The 19,410-nt window shown below is 34.0% G+C and overlaps 1 protein-coding gene across 2 annotated transcripts in view; it reads right to left on the bottom strand.

Moving 5' to 3' along the window:
- The window catches only part of LOC140445641 (tubulin monoglutamylase TTLL4-like), a 79,995-nt gene that overhangs the window by 49,581 nt on the left and 11,004 nt on the right, over positions 1–19,410 (bottom strand). For both annotated transcript variants that reach the window (XM_072537857.1, XM_072537858.1), the window contains one exon: positions 10,427–10,557. In XM_072537857.1, the coding sequence (XP_072393958.1) occupies positions 10,427–10,557 (131 nt within the window). The remainder of the gene's footprint in view (positions 1–10,426; positions 10,558–19,410) is intronic.

The raw sequence follows: 19,410 nt of genomic DNA, 5'->3' as shown, positions 1-19,410 counted from the left end.
GAAGGGCATTAAGACGCATTATATATAATAACAGATCGAAGGAAATTAAGACGCATTATAGTGAAAAATCTACGAGCAAATTATATGGAGTTAACCGTTTTATAGAGTGACGTTACTGGAAGACACGTTTCTAGATCAACATGTCACCGAGAGGCCCACAAATTAGGATTTGGTACTTACAAAGTAAGTTTTATAGTTGAAAAAATTAGTACGAATTGTTTTTAATAAATTTCATTTTATTTTAGGCCAAGGAAACGCCACTTTTAACATTACAACAAAAGAAAAATAGACAAAGATGATGGTCAAAAGAGCATAAAGATTAGACTCAGTCGCAATAAGATTCAATACAATGGAGTGATGAGTCCAGATTTGAAGTGTGTGTTGGAGTCGCGTCATTCGCAGGAAAATGAAGCTTTCCATCCCGATTGTCTGAAGAGAAGTCAAATTTCCTGCATCTGTCATGATCTGGGGCAGTATGTCGTCTAAAAGTGTGGAAAAGTTACATTTTATCGATGGGATTCTCAACACCGACAAATATTTGAATATTTTAGAAGAATCTCTTTTACCGATTATGGAACACCGTTTAACATCAGCGGTAGATTTTGTCTTCCAACAGGACGGCACAGCTTGTCATTCCTCAAGAAAGAGTTTAAAATGGATTGAAGACTATGGCATACCACTTTTGAATGGGTTTCTAACAGTCCCGACTTGTCCTCGATAGATATCTACTGTGGCGCGAAATGAAAAGAGCTTTGAAAAAACATCCTGCCAGGTCCGTCAACGAATTGAAAGAAAAATTGCAGGAAATAGGGGATTCGTTTACATTAGAATTTTGTCAGAACTTGGTAAAAACTACGCCTCAAAGAATTGTGGATGTCATTAAAAATAAAGGGGATGTAACTCAGTGGTAAACTTTCAATTTTTTTTGTTAATACATATTACATATTCTATGCGTTTTTTAAAATTTATTATTATTATGTTTAATCAATAGTTTTCCTTGCGTTATAAAATATTTTCTGTAATTAGCAAATTTAAAAACGTTGTTCGATGCATTAAAACTTCTAAAATTTACGCTGCGCTTTTATTTTTGTTTTCTAAAATTTAATTTTCTTATCATTCTTACGTTGGGCGTTGGGCCAACTGATATTGGAAGGGGCTCGTATTACATATAATTATATTTTGATAACAACAGCTGTTGAAATATAAAACTAAAATATTTCAAATACAAATATTTTACTACGCCTCTGGAATAAACAACATGATTTTGACCTATATCCTAAAGAGGTGTGCAGAATTACACACAATTAGTAAATATTTTCAGGATTTTTAAAAGGCCTTGTAACATCTATTTATAAGACAATGAATTATCTGAAGCAAGATAGAATTCAAGACTACTACGCTAGTATAATGGATTTATTTATAGAATACGAATTGTATCTCAATACTCATTCATAGACGCTTGTAATAAAAGGTGGGAATATTTATGGAGCACTTTGTAATGTATAAAATTCGAATGGCTTCCGATTGAATAAATTCCGGATCGTCTGATTCATTTGACGCTGTTTATGCTATTAATAGTCCAGTCGTCAGAGATTTGATCTCTAAAAACGAGACGAACAAGCTGAATTTTGTTTAGAATGTCAATTTTGGGAGCCAAAAAAGTTCTCCTACTCCCTAAAAACCCTCCACGTAGGGGGAAAAAGGGGAAAACATCGATTTACCAATAATCTGTACGCCGTAGAAAAAATGTTTCAAACAAGAAATGTAGCTGGAACAAAAATGATTATTAGCAATTTTTGTGTAAAATGAACCGTTTTCTTAGAAACAACGCTTGAAGCGACCGACGATTTTAAATATCAGTTACGCGCGCGAAATAATTTTTTTTTAAATAACATTTGTATCAACTCGACGGTAAAAATTCATAGCTGGACAAAAATCATAGCTCATAGCACAGCCATAACCTTTTAATCGGAAATGACATCAAAACTGAAACTAAATATTCGAGCTCAACTTTTTAATACGCGTCGATTGATATATCACGTGTACTATTTCTACGACTATAATGTGGCACTTCCGTTTACAACTTATTAACCGGAAGTGATAAAAAAACCGGAAGTACACAGTTGCTACAGTATAAATCCCTATGCACGTCATCCGCCTCATAGTAAGTGACGTCACATGATCATAATCATAAGTGGCTCGACAATCCGTTGTGGATCTTGGCCTGCACACAAAGAAGTCGCTACTCCTGTCGATTCCTGGCAACTCCCCTTCATCTTCTGACCCTTAGAATCTGTAGGTCTTCTTCCACATCATCAAGCCGTCTCCTTCGCGGTCGTCCTCTACTTCTTGTGCCCTCTGGTTTTGAAAATGTTAATCTCTTCCTGTATTCGTGATCTGACATCCTAGCAATGTGTCCAGCCCATCTAAGTCTCTGACGAATTTCACAATATCTGGATCGGTGTATAACTGATATAGTTCAAAGTTGTATCTTCGACGCCATAGCCCATTTTCATTTACGGCCCCAAAAATCTTTCAAAGGATTTTTCTCATGTTCTCATACTTCTGCCCACTATAACTATATCGTCAGCGAATGTGAGAATTTGCGTCGATCTATTAAAAATAGTTCGATTTATTCTAATATTTAATTGTCTGATTGCCTTTTCCAAGGCAATATTAAAGAGAAGACACGCCAGGCATTCCCCTGTCGTAGACCATTATTATTGTCAAAAAACATAAGAGTTTTCTCCTTCAATTCTAACGCGTGAGCTTACGTTTTTCATTGTTAGTTGGGTCAACTTAACTAACTTGGGTGGGATCCCAAAGTCTATCGTTGCATTATATAATGCAGTTCTTTTCACACTGGCATAGGCTGCTTTGAAGTCGACGAAGAGATGGTGTGTATCTATGTTATATTCTAGTGACTTTTCTAGAAGCTGCCTATGTGCTTGAATTTGATGTGTAGTTGACTTTCCAGCAGTAAATCCGCATTATTATTGACCAACAACCTTTGTAAAATGTTTAAGTCTTTCAAACAATACATTGCCGAAGATTTTATACGCAGATGCTAACAGAGTAATGCCTCTATAGTTCTTACACTCCAGTTGATCGCCGTTTTTATGCAAAGGACATATTATTCTCATTAGCCACTCTTCTGGTACCAATTCATTCTGTCATATAAGTTTATGGATTGCTGCAAAAAGTTGATTATCACCTTTTTTATACATTTCCGAATAGATTTCATCGATTCCTGGGGCTTTATTGTCGTTGAGTTTTAGGATGGCATTTGATACTTCTTCTCTTGTTGGGTCTTCACTGTGTAGTTGACGTTGTAGATTTTGTTGATTGTCTATGTTGTAACCTCCTACAATATCGTTTTGGTTAATGTTTTTTTCTTCTTCTAAATTGTCTGTCATATTTGATTTTCTATTTGCTGTCTATATACATTTGCAATGTCGGGATCTTTTAGTTATTATTAGCAATCGACATTAGCAATGTCGATTTTTTCTCTCCTATTCCCGATCTCCTTTTTTAAATTGGATATTCTCTCTTTAAATCGTGCTTTAACGAAATAGTGATCACTATCTATGTTTGCTCCTCTAAAAGACCTAACATCTAATAAATTAGAGCAGTGTCTTGCATCGATGACTATAATATGATCCATTTGGTTAATCGTTTCATTATCAAGAGATTTCCAAGTTCCCTTATTTATATCTTTATGAGGAAATCGTGTCCCAGCTATTATTAGTTCTTAGACATCGCAAAGTTTATGATTCTGAGACCGTTATCATTAGAGTCTACATGTAGGCTCTCTTTTCCGATGGTGGGCGAAAATATATTCTCTCTTCCGACTTTGGCATTAAAGTCTCCTGCCATTTTGATGTCATTTTTTGGGCACTCATCGTACTCTCGGTCTAGTGCCTCATAGAACATGTCTTTTTTATTATCCTCTTTTTCGTCCGTTGGAGCGTGGATGCTAATAATGCTAATATTAGCGAACTTCCCTTTAAGTCTTATTCGACATATCCTGTGATCAACAGCTTTGAAATCCATTACACTATGTTTGACCTTGCCGCTTACAATAAATCCGGTACCAAATTCGTGTCTGGTAGGATGTCCACTGTAGTAAATATTGCAGTATTTTTTTTTTCAGGATGCCTGAGCTAGTCCACCTCATTTCCTGTAAAGCAATGATATCTGCTTTGGCTTTATTCATTTCTTGTATGAGGAAAGCCGTGGCTCCAGGCTGATTAAAGCTTCTTACGTTCCACGTGCAAATTTTTAAATCATTATCTTTATTTCGTTTGCGAGTTCGTCGTAGGTTAGACAGTCCGTTAGACGTCACATGATACCAACACAAAATATTTAAGACGTAGTTCTGTTCCTTCTTAGAATCTTTTAGCCAAGTACACCGGAATTGCAGTCACTAGACATTTTTATTACATACGCGTAGAAATAATAATATTTGAAGATTTCTATTAATGTAAACTTAAATAATAACTCCCGCCTACGAGGGACATTAGGGGGAAGCTGTAGGGTAGGAGTGGTAAACTTTTTTGCATCTTTTTGAGATCCCAAAATTGACATTTTCAGCAAAATTCAGCTTGTTTGTATAATTTTTAGAGGTTCCCGTAACCCCACTCAAACAATCAACACGCTGGTTAACTGAAATTCAAAAGTACCTCAAAAGCGTAAATATAAACGAAACATCACCGACAAGAACACCTTCAGAGACAAAGTATAAAAATTGGACATAACGCCAGAGCAAACTGAAGCAATAGATCAAAACGGTCAGAAGAACGAAAATATTATTTTTCGTTCAGTGAATACTGTGCAAATAAAAAGAAGACTAAAAAGAACTTATTCAAGTTGCTTATCGCCTTCCTTTAAGGAAGAATTCGTCAATAATAATGATAATAAAGATTGTCAAGAAATAGTTCGAACACAGATCTTCAAAACTCTAAGGTGGCCAAAAAGAAAGCGAAAGTAAAAATGAAATAAAAAGATGACAAAAAACATTTAACAGAAATATTTTAATGAAACTGAAGTATGATGTAAGGAACTGGACGTTGGGCAGTTAAAAAGAAAGAAAAACAATGACTGAACGTGCCAGAAATAAGAATTCTTCATTTCCGCAATCCTTAATCGAATGCAGACAAAAAACTATTTGATAATGAATAACAGCTCAGCTATGTATTAGCTCGCATGAATGTAAAGCTTAAAAAATTTGCAAGCAAGCATTTTACATGTAGGTTTTTTGCAATATCACTATTATTAATATATTCTGGAAATAAATTTTATCTCTGTACTCCAACAAGGTCAAGTGTTCGGTAGACAATTTTAAATTGAAAAATATTCTAAACAACATTTTACAATTAATCTTGATATACATTTTTATCTACACATGTTGTAACGCGTTACAAATTTTTGGATGACATTAACTAATTTCTTTTATTTTTAAATTTAACTTTTGTTTTGACTTGAGATAAAGTTCGCTATTTTTTAAATAGCAAGTTTTAAAACAAATGCATTCCCAAAGTAATGTGTCTATAAAAGCTAGTTTATAGAAAACCTGTAGTATTAATGCGTATTTTAAACAGGTTCACCAAGATATCCATTGATTTTAGCTCCCGACTGCACTTTTGCATCGCCAGAACAACTTGACGTTTTATCGTATGATCAGTTACGTTTTGATGATACGTAGTATTCTTTCTACAGAAACTTTTGTTCTGGTAAAAAACCTTTTAGCCCATAATATTACAAATCCAGTCATTACATCTGAAATTTTACATCTTCTTAAAATTTGCATAAACCAGGACTACTTTGAATTTAATAATCAAATATACACAAATAACAGTGCAGCACTTATAATGGGCAATCCTCTAAGCCCATTGCTATCAGATATTTTTATGGAGCCTCTACACTGGGGTGCAAAATTAACCAGACACTCAGATTTTTTTTTTGTTGGTGTTTAGATGAAAACTTGTTTAATTAGTTTGAATTGTATTTTATGCCTTATTAGCGATAACGTTTTTTCTTGTTTGAACCTGCTTAGATGTTTTGTGCGAACAACAACACTTTTACACATACGTTTTATTATTAATGTGAAATAGTGGCTTAGTATTAATTTAAGTTTATTGTGGTACTATACCTGATTATAAGTTCGGCTGTAGGTTTTTGAATTGTCTCCTGTTTAAAACTTGCATTAAAAAAATTATGACACCAGAGGAAGTAGCACAAGTTGTTGCTTTACAGGAGGATGGGCGAAGTATTCGTTACATCGCAAGAGCTTTAGGAATTTCTCGAAGTACAGTGTTTGATGCAATACAAAGATTTCAAGAAACAGGAGAATACACCAGGAGGTCAGGTCAAGGTAGACGAAGAACCACGAGTCAAGTTGAATATCGCTTTCTTAGGTTACAAGCGTTACGCGATCGTACATTATCAGCACCAGTACTTGTTCAACGATTAAATGATGTCCATATAAACACAGTTTCCATTTATACCCTTCGAAGATGCTTAAATGAATATGGATTAAGGTCCAGAATACCTGTCATGCGACCTCTATTGACAGCAGATCATCGGAGTCAACGTTTAAACTTCGCTCGCGAACATCTTAATTGGAGTGTTGACGATTGGAGTGTTGTGCTTTTCACAGATGAATCAAAATTTAATAGATACTCATCAGATGGGCGGCCTAGGATATAGAGAAGAGCTGGTGGTGGTACGTTATCAGCAATGTTGTTTTACTCCGAGAGTTCAATTTGGTGGAGGTGGTATAATGGTGTGGGCAGGCATTTCCCTAGAGGCTCATACAGAACTTGTTATAATTCAAGGGGACAATTTGGACGCTCAACGGTATATTCAACAATGTTTGGAAGATCATGTAGTGCCATTTGTCCCATTTGTTAGAGAAAACTTTCGTCTAATGCAAGATAATGCTCGTTCGCACATCGCAAGAATAACACAGGATTACTTGGATGAAGTTGGGATTCGTTTATTACCATGGCAGTGCAGACTTAAATCCAATAGAGCATGCACGATATATTCTGGGACGACGTATTCGACGTAACCATGGTGAGTTTATAACCATAAATGATTTGGAGCAAGCAATCCCTCAAGCAGACTTTGCTGCCTTAATCATAAGTATGCCTGATCGAACGAGAGCTGTAATTACGGCTCGTGGAGGTAAAAATAATAATTTTTGTTTCTTTGCAGATTTTCAAATTTTTTGAATTGTTTATTGTTTTTTCTGTGTAGCATTCTAAGTTGTAATAAATTTGACTTTTAATTTCTGTTTATTATTAAATACTCAATTGGGAACATCTTACACTTATTTAAATGCCAGTTTTTAGGAAAAATCTGAGTGTCCGGTTAATTTTGCACACCAGTGTAGAAATAAAGATTTCAAAACATCCCGTATTCAGACAGTTTTTATATTGGTGGAAAAACGTAGACCAGAGCTTCCCAAACTGTGCGTCGCGACGCCCCGGAGCGTCACTACGTTGTCCCAGGGGCGTCGCCTGTCAGCGCGGATTTTTAATACAGAAAATATATTTATTTGATTTTAAATGAGTATAAAACATATGTATTAACAAATAAATCAAATAAAAAATATAACATTAAGTCGATAGATCCTTGAATTATCCGAAATTATTCAAAAAACTGTTCAATCCGAAAATTATACAATGGTCCACGAAATTATCCGATAATCGCGCCGGGCGCATTCTGTTTCGTCGGTCGGCTCCCCTTCCCTGGCGGAAGGGGAGCCGAAGAATTTACATAATTGTTCATATATGACTGAAAATAATATTAACTGTGATAACTGTGTAGGCGTGTGTACGGATGGTGCCATTAGAAGATCAAGAAATTGACTGTTTCCCTGTTTTACAAGGTATTCTACAAAAATCGATAGAAATCCTTGATCCCTCTTTAAAAAATATGTTTACACAAAACATGTTATCATTGAGCGGACACTTTGAGAAATATTTTTCCGAAGATATAGAGCAATATGACTGGGTCAGAAACTCTTTCCTGTCATCCACGCCATCGATACTTTCAACAGAGGAAATAATTGACATAATTGTCCTGTGATTCCTGTGAAGTTTCGATACGACAAAAACAAAACTTTTAAATTTTGAAGCTCACTTTCTCATGAATATCATGCCATCAGCACTGCTGCATTAAAGGTTTTATTACCATTTGCGACTTCGTACTTGTGCGAAACGGGCTTTTCTGCAGTTGCAGTAATTAAAAATAAGTACAGGTCAAACATAAACTTAGAAAAAGAAATGAGAGTGACAATTTCCAAACTGGAGCCACAGTTTCATAAGCTGTGCTCAAAAAAACAAGCACATCTCTCACATTAACTAGCCAGTTACATAAATAAATATCCCTTTTCATTTTTGTGCCTATGTTTTGATTTCGTTCTTAATTTCTAATAAAAAATATAAATGTTCAAATAGTGTTTTTGTTATAACTATAACCTGTTACTAGGCTAGTAAGTACTCAAATTGGTATGTATTATTGGAGGTTGAGTTGACGGACGTCGCAAAAAAATAGCAAAGTCGCAAGGGCGTCACAGTACGAATAAGTTTTAGAAGCCCTGACGTAGACGATATACTTATATGTTTTACAAGAACTAACAGGCAACTTGACCAATTCTTATCGTATATTAATTCACCCCATAGCTATATTGAATTTACAATACAAATAGAACAGAATCAATCCGAAATTTTTAAATAGCCAAACACAAAAAAGAAAGAAATAACACCTTTTAGAATGAACAACTAAGGCAAATATATTAAGAACGACAAGAAGAAGCACTTACGCAGTGTTGTACACAAATTTAAATGTGACGACTTCCGAAAAACTTACATCGGTCAAACTGGCAGAACTTTTAACAAACGTATAGCAGAACATAAAAGGGCTTTCAATAATAGAAAAACACATTCTACGTACGCATTTCACCTTCTAGACCATAATCATTATTTTAATGACGAATTTCAAATTCTTCACATTCAAAATAAAGGCATTAAGCTATCTTTATTATAATCTGTCTAAATTAATTAATTAAAAAATACAGACATAATTCTGAATGACCAACTTGAGACAAAAAGTTCTCCCGTCCCTAACTTATTCAGTTAAAGACTATAAAGTGTAAACGCATATCAAAAATAGATCACTTGAGAAAGGCACTCTGCCGAAACAGCTGTAGTAATAAAAAAAATAAAAATTATAATAAATTTTGTGGAAGTTTTGAAAACAAAAGTTTTCAGTGTTTTATTGTTAGATAAACTTCAGAAGTATTTAAAATACCGATCTCCTCGAAACTACTCGCTTACAGAGGGTATTATGAAATTCAAAATAATTTAAATTTTTGCAACAACGAAGACTACAATCCTGAAACTCATTCATAGCCAAAACTAAATAAAATATGGCCTGTCTTCCATAGTATAAATAATAAATATAGCTAATCATACATTCCTGAAAGAGACATCATCATCGATGAAAGTCTTATGCTGTATAACGGGCGGCTAGGTTGGGTGTAATATATCCCACCAAGAAAGATTTGATTTGAAATCAAACTTTATTGTCTATGAGAGTCAAAGTCTGGTTCTCAGTTAAAGTCACAAATAAATGATAAATACAAAGATTTACCTATGTATTCCCAAGTTGTATTATTTAGTAAATAACTCTCTAAAATACCACTTTAACCCACTACGAGATGAATTGCCAGAAGACTCTGAAGAAGAAAGTAGCCATTAAATCTACCAAAAAATTGGGGAAAATTCACTGGACTGTTGGAACGGAAAGTTCACTGGAAACGTTTTGAATTTTTGATTAATTTGGACTTATTTCACAGTTTCTATCTTTAGGACCTAAAGATAGAAACAATTTCCGAAGTGGAAATTGAAACATCAATAAATTTATTTTAATATTGTTCTGAAGCTATTTTGAGAACGATTTGTTACAAAATACAAACTAATGTTTGTATTTTGAGAACGATTTCCGAAGTGGAAATTGAAACGTCAATAAACTTTAACCTTTAATTGTGACTGATTCCCATTTAAATAGAAATTTATTTTAATCTTAAATTGTGTCTTATCCCCAATAAAAATAGTAATTGCACTAAAGATAGAAACGTGAATACCTATTTCATTTTCCCTATTACGATGCATCATTTCCATGAAATATCTAAACGCACAGATAAAAGTCTCTCCACTAATATATTCTACCAAAATTCAATTCATCAAAAAATTTACCCTTAGATGTATATATCCGCTTGTCAATAGAGACGATGGAAAATATTTATAAGCAAATTTATATTCCACTAAATGCAAAAAAAAAATAATTAAGGCCGGAGTCAGGAATAAATTCAAAATGCAACCAAATTTTCAAAAACAAAAGAAACAATAAAACTTACCAGTCTCAATCACGTTTAGAGATGTACAACTTTCAGAAGAATCATCGCTCTTATCTGTAGAATTTTCATCGGTATTACCCGCTTCATCGTCCAGATTTGTCTCATTTTCACTATCCGAACCACTACAGTCACTGAAAAAAAAAAAACACCACGATTAATAAAAAAAAAACTTAAACCAAAGTTATAACTATTACTCGCAATCAATTATGTCCAGCCGCATTTTTTATTAAAAACTAATCGATTGGCGCCAAAATTTTTGTCACTTTTTTTTGTTTACCCTTCTGCACGTGTTCTTATTTTAGCTGCCAAATGTAAAATGCTTCCTTCATAAATGAATGTGGATTGTTCGCTAGTTGATCAGCGGACATCGGAAATATTTCGAATCTTCTCAAAAGCTTCGCAAGCACGACAAAGTTTGAAATAAAAGAGGCATGGGCGGCGCATACGTATTTGTTCATTTATATTGCGAAGTATTACAAAAATTTATATAAACTCCCTTCTCCTCTACTCATTATTATCTATTGTAGAGAATAACTTTCACTATTTTTTCCAGATGACTGTCAAATTTATTAGCCATAATAGCAGTTGATAGCAATAGCAACGATATTGGAAGACACATTTCTAGATCAACATGTCACCGAGAGACCCACAAATTAGGATTTGGTACTTACAAAGTAAGTTTTATAGTTGAAAAAATTAGTACGAATTGTTTGTACTAAATTATTTTACGCTAAGGAAAAGCCACTTTTAACATTACAACAAAAGAAAAATAGACTAAGATGATCAAATAAGCATAAAGATTGGACTCAGTCGCAATGGGTGTTCAATTCAATACAATGGAGTGATGAGGCCAGATTTGAAGTGTGTGTTGGAGACATTAGGAGTCGCATCATTGGCAGGAGAAATGAAACTTTCCATTCTGACTGTCTGAAGAGAAAAATCAAATTTCCTGCATCTGTCATGCAAATGAAAAAAGCTTTGAGAAAACATTATGCCAGGTCCATAAACGAATTGAAGGAAAAATTGCAAGAAATATGGGATTCATTTACATTAGAATTTTGTCAGAACTTGGTAAAAACTATGCCTCGAAGAATGCCTGGTCTATAAATACATTTTCCGTCGACCGTCCATTTATGATCAATTTTAACACCCTCAAAATCATTGATTAATGACCCCTATTAATGAATGATTTTCTATTAATGAACGATTTCATTATAGGCAACACAACATACATTGCTTGCATAAATTAATTAAACGCTCTGTGATTGGCAGTAACCTGTGGTGTAGGCAACCAAACATATACCTATTTATATTCCCACTAAAAAATTAATTTAAAATGAAGTAGCCGCTGTTAGTACTATCTGTCATTGTATGTCATTATTTACTTTATTGATGGATATTGACGAAGAGTTTAAATTAACTCCACCAGAATTTAACTTCTTCTATCACAGAATTTAGAGAGGTCCAAGAAGACTTAAATATAAATTTGTCAAAATGCTATACAGCAGATAATAATTTATCAATATCTTCCTTTAATTTCAGTAATTGTACCATTTCGAATATTAATGTTTACTATAATAAATCTCCCACTAAGGAAACTTTGAATAAAGTTAATGAAAGCTGAAAAAATTGTTGTTTATCGTTAAGTAAATAAATATTTAAACTAAGATATCTTTATTTCTGAAAAGTACGGTCGACGGAAAAGTTTTGTAACGAACTCGTGAATTAAAATGGCGATTAACAATCTCGAACATTAACGCGCTCGCTTCGCTCACACGTTAAAATATCTCAATTGTTAATCGCCCTTATTAATACACTTGTTGTTTAATAGCTATTATACAGCAGTAACATTTGACACGTTTTTAATCTCAGCTTGGTATGGTATATTATTTTCCACATATCACATGTCCGAAGTAGGTCGGTTTTCGTATTATTCAACCGTCCATAACTTAAAGCACTAGAATAACCAGTGAAAATGTATTTGCGTGATATACCTTTATGCGGTTATGTCAACTTGACTTATTGATTATTAATTATTTCTTGTTAGATTTTGTATAAAACTTGTGTCTATCCCCAGAGAGGAAATAAAAAGAAAAAGTGTTACTCCGAGACATGTGGTATAGAACCGCCTTAAAGAAGCTAAAGTAAAAATGCAGAAAAAAATGAAAAAATAGACAAAAATATTGATAGTCTGACAATTTTTTAATCCGATATGTCCATTATTCGAAAATTTCCTGACGTTCACGCGCGGAAAATTTTAAACGATTGCTACATAAGTATATCCAAGATTGTTTTGTATGTATGTAAAGGCTATTCTGTGAATTTACACGAATTTCGGATTAAGTAAATTAGTTCAGGAAATAAGCAAAAAAAAGTACCCTGTTTGTGACACTGAACCGGCCAGGCAAACGACAGTTGTTTAGAGTAGTGTGGACCTATAACAAAAATCTATATGTTTCCTGCAGACGATTTTTTGGACTTACTTAGTTATTAACAAATGAAGGTCGAAAAAAGGGTAAATTTTTGCTTTTTTCGTCTTTTCGTTTTTTCATCAGCAAAAAGTGAAGCATTTAAAACAAAGTTGGGAGTAAGAAAATTATTTAAAATGGCGTTTTTTAAATGTTTCTATCCTCATTTGTTGCTTAGAAAATTGCAAATTGAGTCAGAAATTTCGAATTTTTATAAATGTTAATAAACCTTTTTGAAAAATGAGCTTAGAACCTTCATATTACGTAGAACGGTTCAAAGCGATCGGTCGAATAGTTTTTTATTTATTTAAAGTTTTTTTTCGACAATAAAAACAGAAAAAAATAAAATTACAGGAATTATACTGGTAGCTTATGAAAGAAGATTTATTCTATCAATATTGTTAAAACATGTCGATTGTTTGCTTATAAAAAAATTAGAAAGGACAATCCTAGGACAATTAAAAGCTTAACCATCCCCGTTTCGCAGATGGCATTGTCCTTGAATGAATGAATTGGACTTTGCATGTTAGAAGTTGGGCCTCAAAATGAACTTGACCAAAACTAATATCCACAAGGAAACTAAGCTCCTGTAGCTGGCTGTATACCATGTATCACAAAAATTTATTTAAAAATCTTTTATAAAAGGTATATAATTAATGAATAAAGGTATATATAATTATATACCTTTTATAAAAGATTTTTAAATAAATTTTTGGCCAAAACTAAGTTTATGACAAATATGCTCCCCAATAACCATTTAACTATTCAAAGCAAAGTGGTAGAACTGGAGAAATATACGTATTTGGGTCATGAAATAAGAATCAGCAGGGATAACCAAACATGCGAAAACCAAAGACGAATTACTTTAGCGTGGACAGCCTTTGGAAAACTGCGAGACACACTTAGGGCCAACATACCAATTAGCCTCAAAAGAAAAGTATTTGACCAATGAGTATTACAGGTCATGACCTATGGGACGCTAACTATAACTCTAACCAAGACTACAGCTTCGAAATTGAGAGTGGCACAGAGACGAATGGAACGGTCTATGCTGGAAGTGACGTTGCGGGACCGAATAAGAAACAAAGATCTGCGAAGAAGGACGAGTATTGCTGATGTTGTGGAACGCATAGCTGAACTGAAATGGAACTGGACAGGCCATGTAGCGAGATTGCATGACTCACGATGGACGCAAAATTACAAATTGGAGGCCAAGAGCAGACAAACGTAGTAGAAGAAGACCATCTACACGTTGAGCTGACGACATCAGGCGTATCACCAAAAATTGGCAACAAAGAGCACAAAATCGTAAATAATGGAGTTTAAGGGAGGCCTATGTCCTGCAGTGGACGTGATAAATGAAGGCTGGATGATGAGACGAAAAAAGTGAAAATTTACCGTTTTTGACTTTAATTTGTTAATAACTAATAAGTCCAAAAAATCCACTGTAGGAAAAATATAGGTTCTTTTTATAGAGGTTCATACTACTTAAAACAACCGTCGTTTGCCTGACGGGATCAGTGTCATGAGAAAAATCTTATTTACCTAGAATGTTAAGCAAACTACCGGTGGGGCAGGTGCTAGCAGATGATAAAATTCCACCGATTTACTTAGATCTCGAAACCGTTAAGGTTTCATTCATGATAGTATCATCTGCAAATATACCACCAGATTTTATAGGAAAATTATTGGAATTTCTTTCATTCACCCTTTTTCGAAATTCTCTCATAATTTCATTTTAACAGTTTCAGATGGGTGATGGGAAGATATTTCTTGATTTTGAAAATCAGGCCTGTGTGTCAAACCTTGTCAAAGGTTTGACTAACGTCTAGAAATGCAGTTGTGCAGTACTGTTTGCTCTCCATTGCAGAATTTATGGAGTGTTCTATTCTGTAAACCTGCTGCATCGTTGAGTGTTCTTTTCGAAAGTCAAATTGGTGGCTGGGTATCCATTCCTCTGTATTGGGGTCTAAGTTAATTTTTTGTAATAGTAACCTTCCAAGTATTTTGGATGCGATTGGTAGACTTGTTGGCCTATATGATAAAACCTCATTTTAATTTGTTCATGATTTTGGAATTAGTATTATTTCAGCTGTTTTAAAGAGCTTTGGACAGTACTTTGACCGTAGAATGGCATTGAAGATGAGAAGTATGATTCCTTTATCTGGTAGTTCCTTTATTATCTTGGGTGTTATTTTGTCCAGCCCAGGAGATTTTCTAATGTTTAAATATTGAATTTCTTGTTGAACTTCGTTTTTGGTTAGTGGTCTGATTACTGGTATTTTCGCTGGAATGTTATTTATGTCTCTTTCAACTTCAATGTCTAGAGCTTTGTTGTTGGAAGTAAATATTTAAGCTAGGTGTTTGGCAAATAGCATTGTTTTTTCCTCATCACTTCTGGCCCAGTGTAGTGTTGGTCCCGTTGGTTTCTAATTGGAGTACCGGAGTTTTAGGTTTTTGGAGTTTTGGATCTATCTCCATATTGAGTTGTCGTGCCGGTTAAGATTTGTTATGTAGTTTGTAAATGACAGTTCTTGTGCCTCTTTACAACACCATTGTGGAAAAATATGTGTACATCAATTTAGCATTTATGAAGAATATAAATTTAACATTAAATCTTACATTTTTTCTTCAGAACTTGGTACAGCGTCTTATTTAAGACATAGATCTCCATGTTTGTCGATCGGATAGCCAAGCGGGCTGGGCGGCTGGCTTCTCCTTCGCTTCACTGCGAGAGATGTCAGTTCAATCCCCAGCTCGGTGTACAGAAAACAAAAAGGCTAACGCAGCAGTTTAAAATTCTAAATGAATCTGCGGCTTAGTCTAGAATATGCTGGTATCTGATCGGCCTATGGTGGAGCAGTACAGCAAGAGATAAGGGCATGCGGCTTGGTGATACTCCTCCATAGATCCCTACCGGAAGGGCGTGTGCCGCCTAAATACCGGGTATATATATATATATATATATATATATATATATATATATATATATATATATATATCCATGTTTGTTTATTGAATTTTGAAAAAATTTTCTATTTGGAGACTGAAGAAATTTTTAAACTGTGGTTAATTCCCAATAATAAATAAAATTCCACAAGAAAATAACCACAGAACAGTGTCGAAATAATAAAAGGTCTTTTGAATAAATATTATAGTAATAATAATAATCGAAGTACGACCCTGATACCACAGAATAAGAAAATCTAAAATAATATCAGAAATATGTGGGAAATTAAAAAATTACAATAAAACTGTCGGCGAAATGTCCAACGTACAAAATTTAATGATGTACTTATCTTAGCGGAATTTGTGAGTCAATCATGTGATCAACAAAGTTTCGATATAATTTAAAAATAGTTTGGAATTTTGATATTTACGAACAAATAAATTTTACACACCTGAAGAAAATCGTGTTTGCGAATATAAATCGCGACGGAGTGAATCATGAAAATATAATCATTTTTACTCGAAGATTACACTTACTAACGCTTAATATATGTCTAAAAATAACTGTATGCTATTACTGGATTCTACATTATTTGATTTCTGACTACTACTATGACTTGGAGTAAAAACACAGAAAATCTACACGGGAAAATATTACACAAGGTATATAAAAAAAGTTGGAGGAAATTTTAATGAAAAAGATTTCGTTAATTTATGAGTTTCCCTAGGTCGCAACGTCGAGGTCATTTTTTCAAATTTTAGAAGTAAAAAAACGATTTTTTTTAATTTTCGAAAAATTTTTGTTACAATTTGACTAATTTGATGTAGTAAAATTAATTATAACAACAAAATGGACAATATTTCGACGTTGACATCTAGTAATTTATCTATAAAAGAAGTGTGCAAGAGTTGAGAAGGATCGATGAAGTAGTTTTTGAGATACAGTGAACACCGACTTAAAAAATATTATTCCGAGAAAGTCGCGTTTAAAAAAAAAGCTTATTTTTTATACGCATACAGTATCGTCTATTCCAGGCCTATATAGCAAGGTGCTTAAATATCTAGAGCATCTTTTTGCACCTGCTTTCGACGAACTCTGCTTTTTTTGTTGCATCTGCAGCCATTTTATTTGCTCTAGTAATTCGATTGATTCACCTCACTCATCTACCTCACTCACTCACCTCATTCACTCACTTAACTCACTCACACAACTCACTCATAAATGCCTATAACTCCATCAATTTTGCTCCAATCACTTTAAAATTTTAACTAGAGGATACTTTTGAAGAGTTATAGCATCGAATAAAAAATAAAAAAAATGCAAAAGGAAACCCTACCCGCCCCCTTAAATAAATAAAATAACTTCACGAATGTTACACATATCAATTTCCAAATGTGTACACTTTTTGAACGATGCTTTAAAAAAAAACATTGCATACGGTTTATACGGTTGGCATGCATTTGCCACCTAACCATAAGTTATACAGGGCTCGTTTTTCAACAAATACGCTTTTCTTGTCTAAAAAGACCAAAAAAATCTTTTTCGCGTAAAAAAAGTCGCTCGAAGTGTATGGAGTTCATTGTTTTCCTTTGTTGCGAGCTATGCCGATACTTTCTGCCTTTATTATACTATATTATATATATATATATATATATATATATATATATATATATATATATATATTGTATATATATACTATACATACGCTAAAACAAGTGATAGAGAAAACATACGAGTATGACGTAGAGAGACATATACTTTTCCTAGACTCGCTCTCAATGGTACTATTTATTGTATCACTAGACAAGATAATAAAAAGCTGTCAATATGCGGACTATATAACCATAGTAGCAGCAGATAAAATGACATTAAAGAAAACCTTCCAAGAAATAGAAAACGAAGCCAAACTGAGAGGACTGGAAATCAGTGAACGTATACAAGAAAAAGAAGAACAAATGACAGAACTGACAATAGATGCACACAGTGTCGAAGAGGTTGAAACATTCAAATATTTGGGAGTACTAGTCACCAGAAGAAATGAAAATATAGATATGAAAAGAAGAATTCAAGCGGCTAATACAGCGTTTTATAGAAATAAAAAAATGTTTAGAGATAAGAAGATAAGCCAAAATAAAAAAATTAAAATCTACAAAACGACCATAAGACCAATCGTAATATATGCTGCAGAAACATTTACATTAACAGCAAGAGAAGAAGAGCAATTGAAAGTTTTTGAGAGGAAGATTATCAGAAAAATACTGAGACCAAAGAGGGAAAACGAAGAGGATGCAAGACAATGGATGAATCACGAAATACACGAATAGATGAGTCAAGAGAACATAGTTAGAGCAATAAAAGCACAAAGAATTAGATGGTATGGACATATAATGAGAAGAGCAATCCGTTAAGAGTTATAACGGAATGGATACCACCAGGTAAAAGAACCAGAGGCAGACTTAAACTGAGATACATATATATATATATATATATATATATATATATATATATATATATATATATATATATATATATATATACACTCGCGATCATAAAATCCGGGTCACCTTGAAAATTTCAAGTTTTTGGAATATTTTTGCCTCTGGTACAGTAATAACCTTTTTTTAGGCTAACGTATTTTTTATTTGTCATCAATGTTTGTTTTGAAAGAAAAAAAAACGGTTTATTATTATTTTTATTGAAAAAGCAGAAAACAAAACCAAATTATTGATAAAACAGGCATACGAAAAAAATGGAAAATACAGAACGTGGTAAAATGTCAGTGAAATTTCAATGACTAATATCGTGTATTGCCTCCCCTTGCTCTAATAACCTCTTGCAGACGACGGGGCATACTCTCAATTTTTCTCCGGATTACATGTTGTGGTATGTTATTCCACTCTCTCACTAACAGATCCTTAAGCACCTGTCCGTTGTTAGGAGATGTTAGGGGTTGAATACGCTTTTTCAAATCGTCCCAGATATGTTCGATGGGATTCAGGTCCGGAGACCTAGCTGGCCAGGGTAACCTCGTAATTCCAACCTCGTCCAAGTATTGCATACTGATCGTGGCAACGTGCGTTCGCGCGTTGTTCTGCATAAAAACGACGTTTTCTCCAAGCCTTGCCATGGTATGCATAACATGTTCTTCCAGAATCTCCGTAATGTACCTTCGTGCAGTTAAGGACCCATTTTCGATGAAGGGTAATTCTGTGCGGAAGTCGAAAGATACACCTCACCAAGCCATGACCGAGCCTCCACCAAATGGCATTCTTGGAGCAATGCAAGCTTGTGAAAATCATTCACCGGTTCTCCTCCAAACTCTTACACGTCCATCGGATCCAGTTAGGCAGAAAGGGAATCTGAGAATAACTCTTTGCTCCAATCGTTAATTCCCAAATGCGCATATTGTCGAGCAAAAGTTAGTCGTGCAACTCGATGCGCCAGGCGAAGTGTCGGTCCTGTAGCCATTACCCGAGAAGATAGTCCAAAAGAACTAAATCTTCTCCTGACTGTTGCAACGCTAACATTGCGATTTCGTACTTCCTGTAGACGATTTCGATGCATAA

The sequence above is a fragment of the Diabrotica undecimpunctata genome, chromosome 7 (assembly GCF_040954645.1).
Source record: "Diabrotica undecimpunctata isolate CICGRU chromosome 7, icDiaUnde3, whole genome shotgun sequence".
NCBI lineage: Eukaryota > Metazoa > Arthropoda > Insecta > Coleoptera > Chrysomelidae > Diabrotica > Diabrotica undecimpunctata.
Note: the sequence above shows the minus strand (reverse complement) of the source record. Positions and strands in the feature narration are given on the sequence as shown.